Below are 14,820 nucleotides of genomic sequence, written 5' to 3'. Positions count from 1 at the left end.
AAACTCAAGACTCTGATCATGTTAATCCTCCTTCTCATTGTTTCTGGGGAAAATGGGTGTGGATTTGGTGGGGGGGGTTGGATTTACCTGAAACTAACATAAGATAATTGGTTGGGAAATTGTGCACATTTAAAGCCAGGTCTCTGGAGGGGTGACCAAGACCTTCTCAGCACCACAACACTTGTCAGTTGGACTGCACCTGCCATCTCCCCTTCCCCCAGAGCCATTTTCCCTCAATGCCATTTGAGTTTCTCAGCATGATCATAGGAAAACTCAGACCTCCATTGTCTGTCACTCCAGCCACCTCCAGTAGGGAATGGCCCCCAGCCCTCCTGGTTCACTGCCCTCCAGTAGATACCTCCTTGCCCAGGGCACATCTCCTACACTATCAAGTGCTCATAAGGAGCTTTGAACAATCTCATTTTAATGTGTTTTTAATTATTATTTTTTTTTGAGACAGTATCTCACTGTGTCACCCATGCTGGATTGAGCAGCACAACCACAGCTCACTGCATCCTAAACCTCTGAGGCTCAAGAGATCCTCCCACCTCAGCCTCCTGAGTAGCTGGGACCACAGGTGAGCACCATCATGATCAGCTGATGTTTGATTTTTTATAGAGATGGGGTCTCACTATGTTTCCCAGGCTGGTCCAAACTCCTGGGCTCAAGCAATCCTTCTGCTTCAGCCTCTCAAAGTGCTAGGAGGCATGAGCCACTGCACCGGGCCCTAATCTCATTTAAAAATCTTTTGTTATAGAAATTTTAAAAGCTATACAAAAGTAGACAGAAAAAATTGAAATGAATCCATGTCTCCATCAACCAGCTTCAATTATACTGTTCTCCATGTCAGTTAATGGTAGCTTCCCTCCCTCACCCCGTCCATAGAATATGTAATTTCATACAGAAATATTTTGGCATGTTTCTCTAAAAAGTAATAACTTTTTAATCGTGACTATGAAATCGGTATTCTCATCATCATCTGTTAAATAATAATTTTTTATTTCATCAACTATTAAGTGTTCAAATTTTCAGCTGTCTCCAATTTTTTATATCGTTTCTTTGAATTGGGATCCAATTAAGATCCACACATTAGAATCTTTAAAAACAAATTGTCTTGATTCTAAGACAGACCCCACTACCCTCATCTTAGTGTTCCTGAGTTTGGTATGTTTCTTACCTTCAACGTGAACACCTAATGTAGGGTTTCTTTCGAAAATTGGTTGCTAAAGCGTTAACATAATTCAGAAAATATGGTAATTTATGATTTAAAAATGTAAGACATTCTTTAAAAAGGAAACAATGCTTTCACTTGTACCTACGATCCCCTGGGCCCAGTCTAGACCTTTTACTAGAATAGCTTTGCCAGTCTTCAACCCTGATTTTACCAACCATCTGTTCTCCACCCCCTTTCCAGAGCTGTGGAGGGTTGCTGGAGACAATCACATAAGCAGGCTGTTTATATGCACCACAAATTCAGGCCATCAGCTGGTCCATCCCTATTTATCCCTCATTGATTCCCTGTCGGTTTCACCACAGCAGCTGTTGCAACCCCCTCCCCTCCTCCGTAAACCTCTGCCTCCCTCTCAGCAGATGCCTTCACACCTATATGAATGTGAACGTGAGTGACAGCACCCACCATGAACTTTCTCGGTGCTTCTCTCTCCACCTCAACTTCTCTCTCATTCTTAGCTCTGGTCTCAGAGGAATACTTACAAATTTTTTGTATATCTATATACATATGGAGATACATAGAAAAGTATCTGAAAAGTTCACCAAAATGTCAACAATGGTTATATTCGGGAGGCTGGCTCTTGGGTGATCTGTGCCTTTTTCTTTTTTCTGCTTTGTTTGAATTTTTTCACTCAGCATGTATCATTTTTATTATACAAAACCTGGAATACTATTTTAAAATGTAAGTGATCTTCAGCAACATGTAGGTGATCTCCAAGAGAAAGGGACTTTAAATGTTTCCACATTCTCCATTATCCTTTGTGGTAGGCAGAATTTGGGTCCTAAAGATGTCTACATCAAAATTCCCAGCAACTGGTTGGGCATGGTGGCTTAAAACTACAATCCCAGCACTTTGGGAGGCCAAGGCAGGCAGATTGCTTGAGCTCAGGAGTTTGAGACCCACCTGGGCAACATGCCAAAACACTGTTTCTACCAAAAATACAAAAATTAGCTGGGTGCGATGGCATGCACCCGTAGCCGCAGCTACTCAGGAGGCCGAGGTGGGAGGATGGCTTGAGTCCAGGAAGTCAAGGCTGCAGTGAATTGTGATTGTGCCACTGCAGTTCAGCCTGGGCAACAGAGGGAGACCCTGTCCCCCTCTCATCCCTCCCAAAAAATTCCCAGAACCTGTGAATATGTTACCTGACAATGGCAAAAGAAACTTTGCAGATGCGATTAAGTCAAGGATTTTGCAATGGGAAGGTTATCCTGAATTATCTAGGTGAGCTAATGTAATCACAGGAGTCCTTAAAAGTGGAAGATGGAGGCAAAAGAGAGTCAGAGAGGCCAGGCGAGATGGCTCACACCTATAATCCCAGCACTTTAGGAGGTTGAGGCAGGTGGATCACTTGAGACCAGGAGTTTGAGTTCAGCCTGGCCAACATGATGAGACCCTGTCTCTACTAAAAATACAAAAATTAGTCGGGTACGGTGGCACATGCCTGTAATCCCAGCTACTTGGGAGGGTGAGACAGGAGAATCACTTGAACTTGGGAGACAGAGGTTGCAGTGAGCCAAAATTTCACAACTGCACTCCAGCCTGGGTGACAGAGTTAGACCCTGTCCCCCCCCCGCCCCCCAAAAAAGAAAGTCAGAGAGATATGACTAAGAAAGAGGGTCAGAGAGATGCAACATTGTTGGCTTTGAAAAGGAATGCAGGGGCCACTAGCCAAGGAATGCAGACAGTTTCTAGAAGCTTGAAAAGGCAGGGAAACATTTTCCCCTAGAAACTCCAGAAAAGACTTGGGCTCTGCCAACACGTTGATTTTACCCCAGTGAAATCCAAGTCAAGCTTTGGATCTCCTGAACAGTATAGTAATACATTTGTGTTGTTTTAAAGCTACCAGTTCTGGGGTTATTTGTACCAGCAGCAATAGAAAATAAACACACCCCTATTTCTCCCTGCCAGTCATTTAAAATCAACATAGACTCTAAGTTGAAACAACGGCTTGCTTTGCAAACACAGCTTCAAGACAAGTCATCGTTACACTGCCAAACACATGACTTAGAGTACGTGCCATTCATTGAACTTCTGGAACCAACTCTGGGCTACCCCTCGGTTCAGCCCTTGTCCATCTTGACTTAATCCATACATTCTATGTGGGGCTCTTGATTCCCAAACCATTTCTCTTCGTATCCTACTTCTAAGCTTTAGGCCAATGTTTTCTGGGATGGATATACTAGAAGCACCTCAATCTAAATGTGCCCCAGACAGGAATTGTCATTTTACCCTTGCACTTGCTCTTCTGGCTGGGTCTCTTGGCTTCCATTATGGGCCGCCCACATACCCAGGAGCAAATCTCACCGTTTCAGGCACACTCCTTCTCTACCCCTAAATTTATCCTGTGTCATCCATCCATTCTACCCATCCCATGTCCCCTCTTTTCCACTAACATGGCCCTAACTCAATACCTTACGGCTGTAAAGACAGTCTTGGAACTAGCAGTCCCAACTCCAGGCTCTCCCCAATCTCAGATGTCCTCTGCACTGATTCAGGAATTATCTTTCCAAAACAGCCTAATCCTATTTTACCTCTGCTCAAAAGCCTTTTGAATGATCTCCTGCTTATGGAATAATGCCCAAACTTCTTTCTTTTACTGAAAATGATAATCCACCTCCTAACTGCCTTCTAGCCATAGCTTCCGTCTCATCCCTACGTCCTCACACACTCCAGGAGCTAGCAATGCTGGTTTCCTGTGACTGGACCAAATCTTGTCTCTTCTCCCACCTTTGGGTCTTTGGCCTGGAATGTCACAATGTTCACCAATGGCAATAAGCCACTATTCACCATTTAGTAAGCCACATGTTACTATAGGTTGGGCTTGTTCATGATCCCATTTGTAGCTGTATCATTTCACCACATCTTCACAACCACCACATCTACCAATAAGGAACTGGAGGCCTAGAGACAGACATGCTGTGATACTTTTAAAATAAATATGTCCACACATTCTTTGATACTCCTCCCTCCCTAAGGTGGAGCTTAATTATTAAACCTCGAATGTAGCACTTGGTGACCTGCTTCTAATAGAATGTGATGGAAATGGAGGTATGTGACTTCCAAGACTAGGTCATAAAAGGTACCATGCTTCCTTCTTGTGCCCAAATCTTTCACTCTGAAGGAGGCCAGTCACCATGTCATGAGGATACTCAAGCAGCTCATGGAAAGACTCAGATGGGGAAAATTTAAGGCCTCCAAACAACAACCAACAACATATTTGTGCACCATCTTTTTCTTTTTTTTTTTTTTTTGAGACGGAGTCTTGCTCTGCGGCGGCCCAGGCTGGAGTGCAGTGGCTGGATCTCAGCTCACTGCAAGCTCCGCCTCCCGGGTTCCCGCCATTCTCCTGCCTCAGCCTCCCGAGTAGCTGGGACTACAGGCACCCGCCACCTCGCCCAGCTAGTTTTTTGTATTTTTTAGTAGAGACGAGGTTTCGCCGTGTTAGCCAGGATGGTCTCGATCTCCTGACCTCGTGATCCACCCGTCTCGGCCTCCCAAAGTGCTGGGATTACAGGCTTGAGCCACTGCGCCCGGCCTTGTGCACCATCTTAAAAGCAGAACCTCCAGCCCCAGTTGGGCCTTCAGATGACTGCACCCCCTGTGACATCTTGACTACAACCTCATGGGAGACTCTGAACCACAACCACCCAGCTAAGCTGCTACCAAATTCCTGACCCAGAGAAATTACAGGATAATATCTATGACTTTAAGTCACTAAGTTTTGGGGCAATTTGTTACACAGTAATAGATAAATAAACACTTGCCCAAGATCATAGGATCAGTAAGTGGTGATTTGTTTTTTTTTGTTTGTTTGTTTGTTTTTTGTTTTTTAAGAAAGAGTCTCACTCTGTCACCCAGGCTGGAGTGCAGTGGTGCAATCTCAGCTCACTGCAATCTCCGCCTCCCGGTTCAAGCAATTCTCCTGCCTCACCTTCTGAGTAGCTAGGATTACAGACGCACACCACCATGCCCAGCTAATTTTTGTATTTTCAGTACAGACAGGGTTTTGCCATGTTGGCCAGGCTAGTCTCAAACTCTTGACTTCAGGTGATCTGCCTGCCTCAGCCTCCCAAAGTGCTGAGATTACAGGTGTCAGCCACTGCACCCAGCCAGTGGTGGAGATTTGCATACTGGTTTATCTATCCCAAAAGCTCAGGCTCTTAATTCTGCCTGAAGTACTACTGTAGTTTATATTTCACTTCCTTTAAAAAGTCTTGACAGAGTCTCCCCCTCAAAAGTAATCTTCCTCCAATCTGTATCATTAAGCCGTACTCAAAATGTCCATCCATAATACTCGTATAATCACCACCTTATTTGCCCAAGTCCCATCTCACTTCATGGTTGACTTCCCAGCTGTGGGCTCTCAGCTTTAGTACCTACATCCTAGTGTTGCTGTGAAGATTAAATGAGATGGCATGTATCAAAGCACTTAGTGAAGCAATGACTCAATTATACTATTTATTAGTTCCTGGATGCAGTGCTTTTTCTGTCCTATGGATGGATAAGCTCTTAACCCTGGCTATATATTAGAATTACCTAGGAAGCTTAAAAAAAAAAAAAAAAAAAGCAAAAAAACAACGCCCAGGCTATACCTGAAGATTATGATTTAATCTATCTGGGTGAAGTTAGGTACCAATATTTTTCCAAAGTTCCCTGGGTGATATTATTTTTATTTATTTATTTATTTGTTTATTGAGATGGAATCTTGTTCTGTCACCCAGGCTGGAGTGCAGTGGTACCACTGATACAGGAGTGCTGGGAAGGGAAGAGCGTGGTCCCTTTAAATAATACAGAAGGTGGTAGGGGAGGTGCTGCATAGAGCAGGGCGTGGTCCTTGGCTAGGGCTCCACCCCCAGGGACCTAGATGAGAACAGGCATTTCCTGCCGAAATGTTGCATTTCCCAGGACCACCCTGGCTTGCCACGCTCCCCCCACCCTGGGCATATAAAAGCCCGAGACCCTAGTGGGCAGACACACAGGCAGCCAAACGTGGGGAGAAACACATCAGTGTAAAAAGACACAAGCAGCTGCTCATCGAGAGGATGTTGAGAGGAGCACACTGGCAGAAGAGCACAGGGACAGGCACAGGCACCTGGCAGGATGAGACTGAGTTTGGCCAGGGCAGTTAGTCGGAGGAGAGCTGTGGCCGCTGAGCAGCCCAACTCCATGGGAAAAACCATGGAGCCCTTCTGGCTCCTCCATTGGCTGAGAGCTACTTCCACTCAATAAAACTTTGCACTCCTTCTCCAAGCCCACGTGTGATCTGATTCCTCCGGTACACAAAGGCAAGAACCTGGGATACAGAAATTCCTCTGTCCTTGCAACAAGGTAGAGGGTGAATTGAGCTGGTTAACACAAACCGCCTATGGATGGCAAACCAAGAGAGCACCCGGTAACATATGCCTACTGGGGCTTCAGCTATAAATTCACCTATAGACACCGCCATCAGGTGGGAGCCCCACAGCCTGCCTGTCTGGATGCTCCCCTAGAGGTTTGAGCAGCAGGGCACTGAAGAAGCCAGCCACATACTCCTGTTGCGTGCCCTGCGAGGGGGACCAGGTAACTTTTCCTGTTTCACCATCTTGGCTCACTGCAACCTCTGCCCCCTGGATTCAAGCAATTCTCCTGCCTCAGCTTCCCAAGTAGCTGAGATTACAGGCACGCACCACGATATTTGGCTAATTTTTGTATTTTTAGTGGAGATGGGGTTTTACTGCATTGGCCAGGCTGGTCTCGAACTCGTGACCTCAAGTAATCTGCCCACCTCGGCCTCTCAAAGTGCTGGTTTAAAGTTCTGAAACTACTGGACTAAATCAGAGGTTCTCAACCAGAGGCAATTTTGCCTTATTCCCGTTGGGGACATACAGTAGTGTCTAGAGATAGTCTTGATTGTCACAACCGGTAGGAGGGTGCTACAGGCATCTAGTGGGTGGAGGCCAGAGATGCTGCAAAACATCCTACAATGCACAGGTCATAGCTCCTTACAGCAAAGAATTATCCAGTCCTAAATGTCAATAGCGCCAAGGTTGAGCCAACCTGGATTGGATATTTCCCGGCTCCTACCTTGTTCTCCTTAAGAATTTTGGTTTCTACTTGCTTCTCTGACTATTCCTACTTGAGACAAGAAGAATGCAGCATTTGAGTTCCTGCCTTAGACCAAATCTGGGCACCAACCAGCTTGGCCGCTGCCCCAGCTGGGCTGGCTCCAGGCCCACCAGGAAGGGCACGTGGATGGTCTCATGCTTCCCCACTTCCCTTTAATGCTTTGTTAACATTTGTATTACAACACTCACTACAGAAAGTACAGCAAGTCGTAAACACGTCTCCCTCACCCCAAGGGCCAGGGCCATACTTCATTCATCTCTGTTTTTTCCACAGCACCAAGCTCTGTTTAGTTGAACTGGGTAGGTGTTCAATAGATATTCATTGCATCAAATAGATTAGTATCACTTTAATTTTTATCATGCATCTGGGCATCTCTTTGAAAGGTAATGGATGTAGAGAATACAAATGCCAGTTAAAGCAAGAGCTCTTGTGTTTCTGTTCCCGTGGAGTGCAGCTGAAATGACTGCTACTGCTCCTTTACGGTGTATTTACACGAGCATCCTGTGGACATCAGTGCCATTTAAAATTAAGATATTTGTATAAAAAACAAATCTAAGAGGATTCTTATTAGAGAAGTTCTCTTATTTTTAAGATTATTTTTCATTGGTTATTACAAATGGAAAAATGTTTTATTTTCAAGGCAAAGCAGCAACTCGGAGAATGATAAACAAACTTGTCTTAGAAAAATATATGTAAATCAATAAATTTTGGGCTATACATTTCATAGCGGATAAAATCAGGCACAGGTTTAAAAGCTGAATAAGAAACAAGGTTTTCCGATGTTTCTCTCCTTTCAATGCGTAATCTTACATTAAAAAAAAAAAACTGGTTAATATCTGGGGTTTTTTAAATTCTCAAAATTGCAAAAGTCAGCCAAGGGTCTGTTCATCTTGGCATTCTCAAAGAGGGCAGATTTAAGTAAAATATGTGACAACTGAGAACTGAGAATCTAAACTTTTCTTCGAGACAGAATCTCACTCTGTCCCCTAGGCTGCAGTGCAGTGATATGATCTTGGCTCACTGCAACCTCTACCATCCAGGTTCAAGCGATTCTCCTGCCTCAGCCTCCCAAGTAGCTGGGATTACAGGCACGTGCCACCATGCCCAGCTAATTTTTGTATTTTTAGTAGAGATGGGGTTTTTGCCCTGTGGGCCAGGCTGGTCTTGAACTCCTGATCTCAAGTGATCCACCTGCCTCGGCCTCCCAAAGTGTTGGGATTACAGGCATAAGTCACCATGCCCGATCAGATATAAAAGGATTTTTTTTTTTTTTTTTTGAGATGGAATCTCACTCTGTCACCCAGTCTGGAGTGCAATGGCACCGTCTTGGCTCACTGCCAGTTCTGCCTCCCAGGTTCATACCATTCTCCTGCCTCAGCCTCCCAAGTAGCTGGAACTACAGGTGCCTGCCACCACTCCTGGCTAATTTTTTTGTATTTTTAGTAGAGACAGGGTTTCACCTTGTGAGCCAGGATGATCTCGATCTCCTGACCTCGTGATCTACCTGCCTCGGCCTCCCAAAGTGCTGGAATTACCAGCGTGAGCTAATGCGCCCAGCGAAAGGAAGTTTATTTAAAAATTAAAGGAATAAAAGAATGGCTACTCCATAGACAGAGCAGCATAGACTGATTTTATATAGCTAAATAAAAGGTCTGGAAGGTTGCACTGTAGACTGAACTGATTACTTTAATGTGGGGAGGAAACCCATATTAGAATGGTCAAAGAGTTTTAATTTTATCTGTCATGTTCTTTATTATATTGTAAATGGAGAATTGATGCAGGTAACTTACTATTTAAGCTCTTTTAGTATTTTCTAAGTATTTAGAAAAGCTTAGTCATATTTCCTGAGACATAATGACCATCAGAGAGAGAGAAAAAAATGAAGGGAATGGAGGGATAAATTACTTAGGATAAGAATTTTCTGTTTGTTTGTTTTCTGGAGTGCTTCTTGAATGAAATTACTGGCATGATTAGGATAAGGTTAGCCTAGGCTAAGAATAACTAGAGACAAGATTGTCAGAAATATGACTGGCCCAGAGTCCTGGATGGATCACATCAGTTTGTTCTCTTAGATTGAAGAAAACTATTATTAACACAATATTAAATTAGGAATAAATTATTCAAAGCCTTGTGTCATACTTACTGTTGCTTTAGCCACTCCTCCACAAATGGAATGGAGAAAAATTCTGTGAATGGCTCCCCTGCCCTCTTTGGATTTTGGCTGGTCAAGATGCCATGTTTGATTGACAAGAAAACAATAAGCAAGAATTCAAGTCAGTTGTTGCTATTCTGCTTGCAAATTAACACGAATGAATTCTTAGGATTACTGAATCATCAGACATGAACAGCTTACTTGTATAACCACTCGGTCAGAAAATCACAGGCAATGAATTTGGTTCTTTTCCTCTAAAGAAAGAAGAGATAATTAAATTACAGCTGACCCTTAAACAACATGGATTTGAACTGCACAGGTCTACTTATACATGACTCTTTTCAATAAAGCTTAACACCGGCCGGGTGTGGTGGCTCACGACTGTAATCCCAGGACTTTGGGAGGCCAAGGTGGGTGGATCACTTGAGGTCAGGAGTTCGAGACCAGCCTGGCCAACACAGTGAAACCCTGTGTCTACTAAAAATACAAAAATTAGCCAGGCATGGTGGCGGGCGCCTGTAGTCCCAGCTACTCAGGAGGCTGAGGCAGGAGAATCGCTTGAACCTGGGAGGTGGAGGTTGCAATGAACCGAGACTTTGCCACTGCCCTCCAGCCTGGGCAACAGGGTGAGACTATGTGTCAAAAAAACAAAAAAACTTAACACCAAGTGTGCCTGCCTCTCCTGCCTTCCCTTCCACCTCTGCTACCCCTGAGACAGCAGGACCAATCCTTCCTCTTCCTCCTTCTCAGCCTACTAAACCTGAAGATGAGGAAGAAGACCTTTATGATGATCCACTTCCACTTAATGACTGGTAAATATATTTTCTGTTTTTTTATAATTTTCTTAATAAATTTTCTTTTGCTACCTTACTTATAAGAATACAGTATATAATACATATAACATACAAAATTTGTGCTACTGGTAAGGCTTCCAGTCAACAGTAGGCTATTAGTAGTTAAGTTTTGAGGGAGTTAAAAGTTTTATGTGGATTTTCTTTCTTTCTTTTTGTGACAGGGCCTCATTCTATTACCCAGGCTGGAGTGCAGTGGCGTGATCTCAGCTCACTGCAACTTCTGCCTCCCGAGCTCAAGTGACCCTCACACCTCAGCCTCCCCAGTACCTGGGACTACAGGCACACACCACCACACCTGGCTAATTTTTGTATTTTTTGTAGAGATGGGGTTTCATCATGTTGCCCAGGCTGGTCTCAAACTCCTGAGCTCAAGCAGTCTGCCCTGCCTTGGCCTCCCAAAGTGCTGGGATTCCAGGTGTGAGCCACTGTGCCCAGCCAAAGTTGTAAGTGGATTTTTGACTGCACGAGGGTTTGGCACCTGTATTGTTTAGGAGTCAACTGTATATTCTTACTTTGCCCACATGTCTGAGTAGGAAAAAGGAAAGGAGGTTAATTGATTGCTTGTGTTAGATGAAATAGGCATGAATCCTTTATGAGATTTATAAGAACATCAAGAAACAGTAACTTGGGCAAAGATTTCTAAAGACATTTCTTTAGACCTCTTTCAATAAGCACATTTTCTGACATTAGGTACTAATAAAAGACAGTGCTCACATCGGGGTTTATTACATACTTTTGGAATTGGAGGATTTTGTTATTTAAATTTAGACTGTGCTTCTCTTTTATGAGTAATTGTATATATTGCTTTACCCCAGATTCACTCAAGTCCTCTGAACAGCAGTCCTTTGGGTCTGAGTGCCACCTTCATGAGACACCCCACACACAGGTGCCACCAGTGATGTGGCTGACCCTGCTAGCTCTCCACCCAAGGTCCACTCTCCACTTCAGCCTTATTAACAGAAACATGATTGCTTCCAAATGGCAATCAGCTCAGCCAAAGATCTACATTTCCCAGGCTCCCATGTAGCAAGGGACAGCTATGTCATACAGTTCTGCCCGATGAGATAGAAACAGACATATTCTAGGGACCTCTGAGAAAATTCTGCTTTCCTGATTTCTGCTGCCCCTTCCTCCTTGAAGTTTCATATCACTTCTTCAGGCTGGAACACAGATGTGGGGCTGGAAGTGGAGTAGCCCCTTTTAGCCATGAGGCCCAAAGCCACGTGCTAAGGATGGTGAAGCAGGGGATAGAAAGAGCCAGCGTCTTCCTTAAGCCACAGCACCAGCTTGGGCCTGCCCTACTCTGGACATCTAAATGTGTAAGGAGAAATAAACTTCATTCGTTTTATTGCCACTGTTCTTGAATGTTCAATACAGGCAGCTGAATGCAGCCCCTAAGGGACAGATACCTAGTAAGCCACAAGGGAAAAGACATCCCAGAGTAAAGGGGAGAAGATAAGCTGAGCCTGCAATGGGGTGGAGCACCAGATATCCTGTCTTCTATTTCCATTTCAAGTTTCTTCTTGGAACCCAAAGAATACCAGTCAACTTCTTTTAGAGAATTATTATGGAAATCGGGTGATAAAATCTCTGTGTCTTCTTTTAAAAATAGCAGCAGCTAAGAACCAAGTCAGTCTAGAGGTGTTGGTTGCCATGTGGAGAGATCCTTCCCAAGAAGAAAGATGCTACAAAGTGTCCTGGATATCCTCTTTGCATCTCCAGATCCACCCTCCCTACCCTGCTCTGTGCCTCAGGAAGCTGCTTTTCATGGTTCACATCAACCAGGCTCCCATACCCTCCAGATGGGTCCATCCTATGGGAGGTACCAGCAGGAGATCAGAGAGATGGAGTATTAGGGGTTGAATTGTATCACCCCAAAATTCATATGATGAAGTATAACCCCTTCGGAATGTGACCTTATTGGAAATGTCAGAGGCACGTGAACTAGAGCAACTCATCTTGAATAGGAGCTGGGTAAAATGAGGCTGAGACCTACTGTGCTGCATTCCCAGATGGTTAAGGCATTCCAAGTCACAGGATGAGACAGGAGGTCAGCACAAGATACAGGTCATAAAGACCTTGCTGATGAAACAGTTGCAGTAAAGAAGCCGGCCAAAACCCACCAACGCCAAGATGGCGACAAGAGTGACCTCTGGGCATCCTCACTGCTACACTCCCACCAGCGCCATGACAGTTTACAAATACCATGGCGATCTCAGGAAGTTACCCTATATCATCTAAACAGGGGAGGCATGAATAATCCACCCCTTGTTTAGCATATACTCAAGAAATAACCATAAATATGGGCAACCAGAAGCCCTAGGGGCTGCTTTATCTATGGAGTAGCCATTCTTTTATTCCTATACTTTCCTAATAAACTTGCTTTCACTTTATGGACTTGCCCTGAAATTTTTCTTGCACAAGATCCAAGAACTCTCTTGGGGTCTGGATCAGGACCCCTTTCCTGTAACATACCCTCCAGATCGGTCCAGTCAATGGGAGATATCAGCAGGAGATGAGAGAAATGAAGAAGGGAAAGGCTGAGTGTTTAGGGTTGAATTGTATCACCCCAAAATTCGTATGTTGAAGTATAACTCCCAAGACCTCCGAACATGAATGTATTGGAAACACGACTGTCGCAGATGTAATGAGTTAAACCCAGCCACTCCTGAAAGACAAAGCAGTTCCACTGAGAATGAACGAATTTGGGGCTCTATTAACAAGGAAGAAGGGAGATGCTGTTGGGTAGACAAACAGTGGCAGATGCCTGATGATACTGATGATACGCTACTAGATCCTGGGTCCAGTTATGACTGAAGCCAAAGTTCCCTGAACCTTTCGGGTACAAGAACCAATATTCTCTTTTGCACTTAAGCCAGTTTGCATTAGGTTGTTTATTATTTGAAACACAGAGACTTTTAAGCACTATTACTGTCTTCTCCAGTCAGTTAACCACCATTTATCCTTCATGATGCCTCCAGGAAGCCTTTCTGAGCATTCTCACTGTCTTTTTTTTTTTTTTTTGAAACGGAGTCTCGCTCTGTCGCCCAGGCTGGAGTGCAGTGGCCAGATCTCAGCTCACTGCAAGCTCCGCCTCCCGGGTCTACGCCATTCTCCTGCCTCAGTCTCCTGAGTAGCTGGGACTACAGGCACCAGCCGCCTCGCCCGGCTAGCTTTTTGTATTTTTTAGTAGAGACGGGGTTTCACCGTGTTAGCCAGGATGGTCTCGAACTCCTGACCTCGTGATCTGCCCGTCTCGGCCTCCCAAAGTGCTGGGATTACAGGCTTGAGCCACCGCGCCCGGCCCTGTCTTTTTAAAAAATTATATATTTTTTAAATTTTAGAGACAGAGACAGAGTCTCTCTCTGTCACCCAGGCTGGAGTATAGTGGCATGATCTCTCTCCAGCCTCAAACTCCTGGGCTCAAGCAATCCTTCTGCCTCAGCCTCTTGAGTAGTTGAGACTACAAACATATGCCACTACACTGGCTAATATACTTTTAAAACTTTTTGTAGAGACGGGGTCTCACTCTGTTGCCCGGGCTGGTCTCAAACTCCTGGGCTCAAGAGATCCTCCTGCCTCATGCCTCAGCCTCTTGAGTAGTTGGAACTAAAGCCATGCACCACCACACCTGGCTAATACATTTTTAAAACTTTTTGGAGAGATGAGGTCTCACTGTGTTGCCCAAGCTGGTCTCAGTCTCTTGGGCTCAAGTGATCCTCCTATCTCGGCCTTCCAAAGCTCTAGGATTATAGACATGGACCACTTTGCCCAGTCTCACCCTTTTAAGTTTAGGGAGGGCTCTACTCCAGTTTTCCGTGTGATTCTCTGTCATAGCACCTGAGACTATAACACAGGTCTGCCATGTTTGTCTTCCCTACTGAATCATAAGCTCTCTGAGGACAGGCCACATGTCTTTTTTTTTTTTTTTTTTTTTTTTTATTCCCAGTGCTTAATTGACTGCACTGAGGCTGTGCGTGGTGGCTTACGCCTGTAATCCCAGCACTTTGGGAGGCCGAGGCGGGCGGATCACTTGAGATCAGGAGTTTGAGACCAGCCTGGCCAACATGGCGAAACCCCATCTCTACTAAAAATATAAAAATAAGCCAGGCATGGTGACACGTGCCTGTAATCCCAGCTACTCAGGAAGCTGAGACAGGAGAATCGTTTGAACCTGGGAGGCGGAGGTTGCAGTGAGCTGAGATCACGCCACTGCACTCCAGCCTGGGCAACAGAGCAAGATTCCATCTCAAAAAAAAAAAAAAGTAATTAATTTAAAAAAATTCGCCGGGCGCGGTGGCTCAAGCCTGTAATCCCAGCACTTTGGGAGGCCGAGACGGGCGGATCACGAGGTCAGGAGATCGAGACCATCCTGGCTAACATGGTGAAACCCCGTCTCTACTAAAAAATACAAAAAACTAGCTGGGCGAGGTGGTGGGCGCCTGTAGTCCCAGCTACTCGGGAGGCTGAGGCAGGAG

The 14,820-nt window shown here is 44.8% G+C and overlaps 1 protein-coding gene across 1 annotated transcript in view; it reads right to left on the bottom strand.

The window, feature by feature from the left end:
- Positions 1-14,820, bottom strand: part of IQCK (IQ motif containing K) — a 133,288-nt gene that overhangs the window by 78,304 nt on the left and 40,164 nt on the right. Inside the window, exons 5-6 of the mRNA XM_023225017.2 lie at positions 9,690-9,742; positions 9,480-9,557 (exon numbers count right to left, since the gene is read on the bottom strand). Of these exons, the coding sequence (XP_023080785.1) occupies positions 9,480-9,557; positions 9,690-9,742 (131 nt within the window). The remainder of the gene's footprint in view (positions 1-9,479; positions 9,558-9,689; positions 9,743-14,820) is intronic.

The sequence above is a fragment of the Piliocolobus tephrosceles genome, chromosome 17 (genome assembly GCF_002776525.5).
Source record: "Piliocolobus tephrosceles isolate RC106 chromosome 17, ASM277652v3, whole genome shotgun sequence".
NCBI classification, from domain to species: domain Eukaryota; kingdom Metazoa; phylum Chordata; class Mammalia; order Primates; family Cercopithecidae; genus Piliocolobus; species Piliocolobus tephrosceles.
Note: the sequence above shows the minus strand (reverse complement) of the source record. Positions and strands in the feature narration are given on the sequence as shown.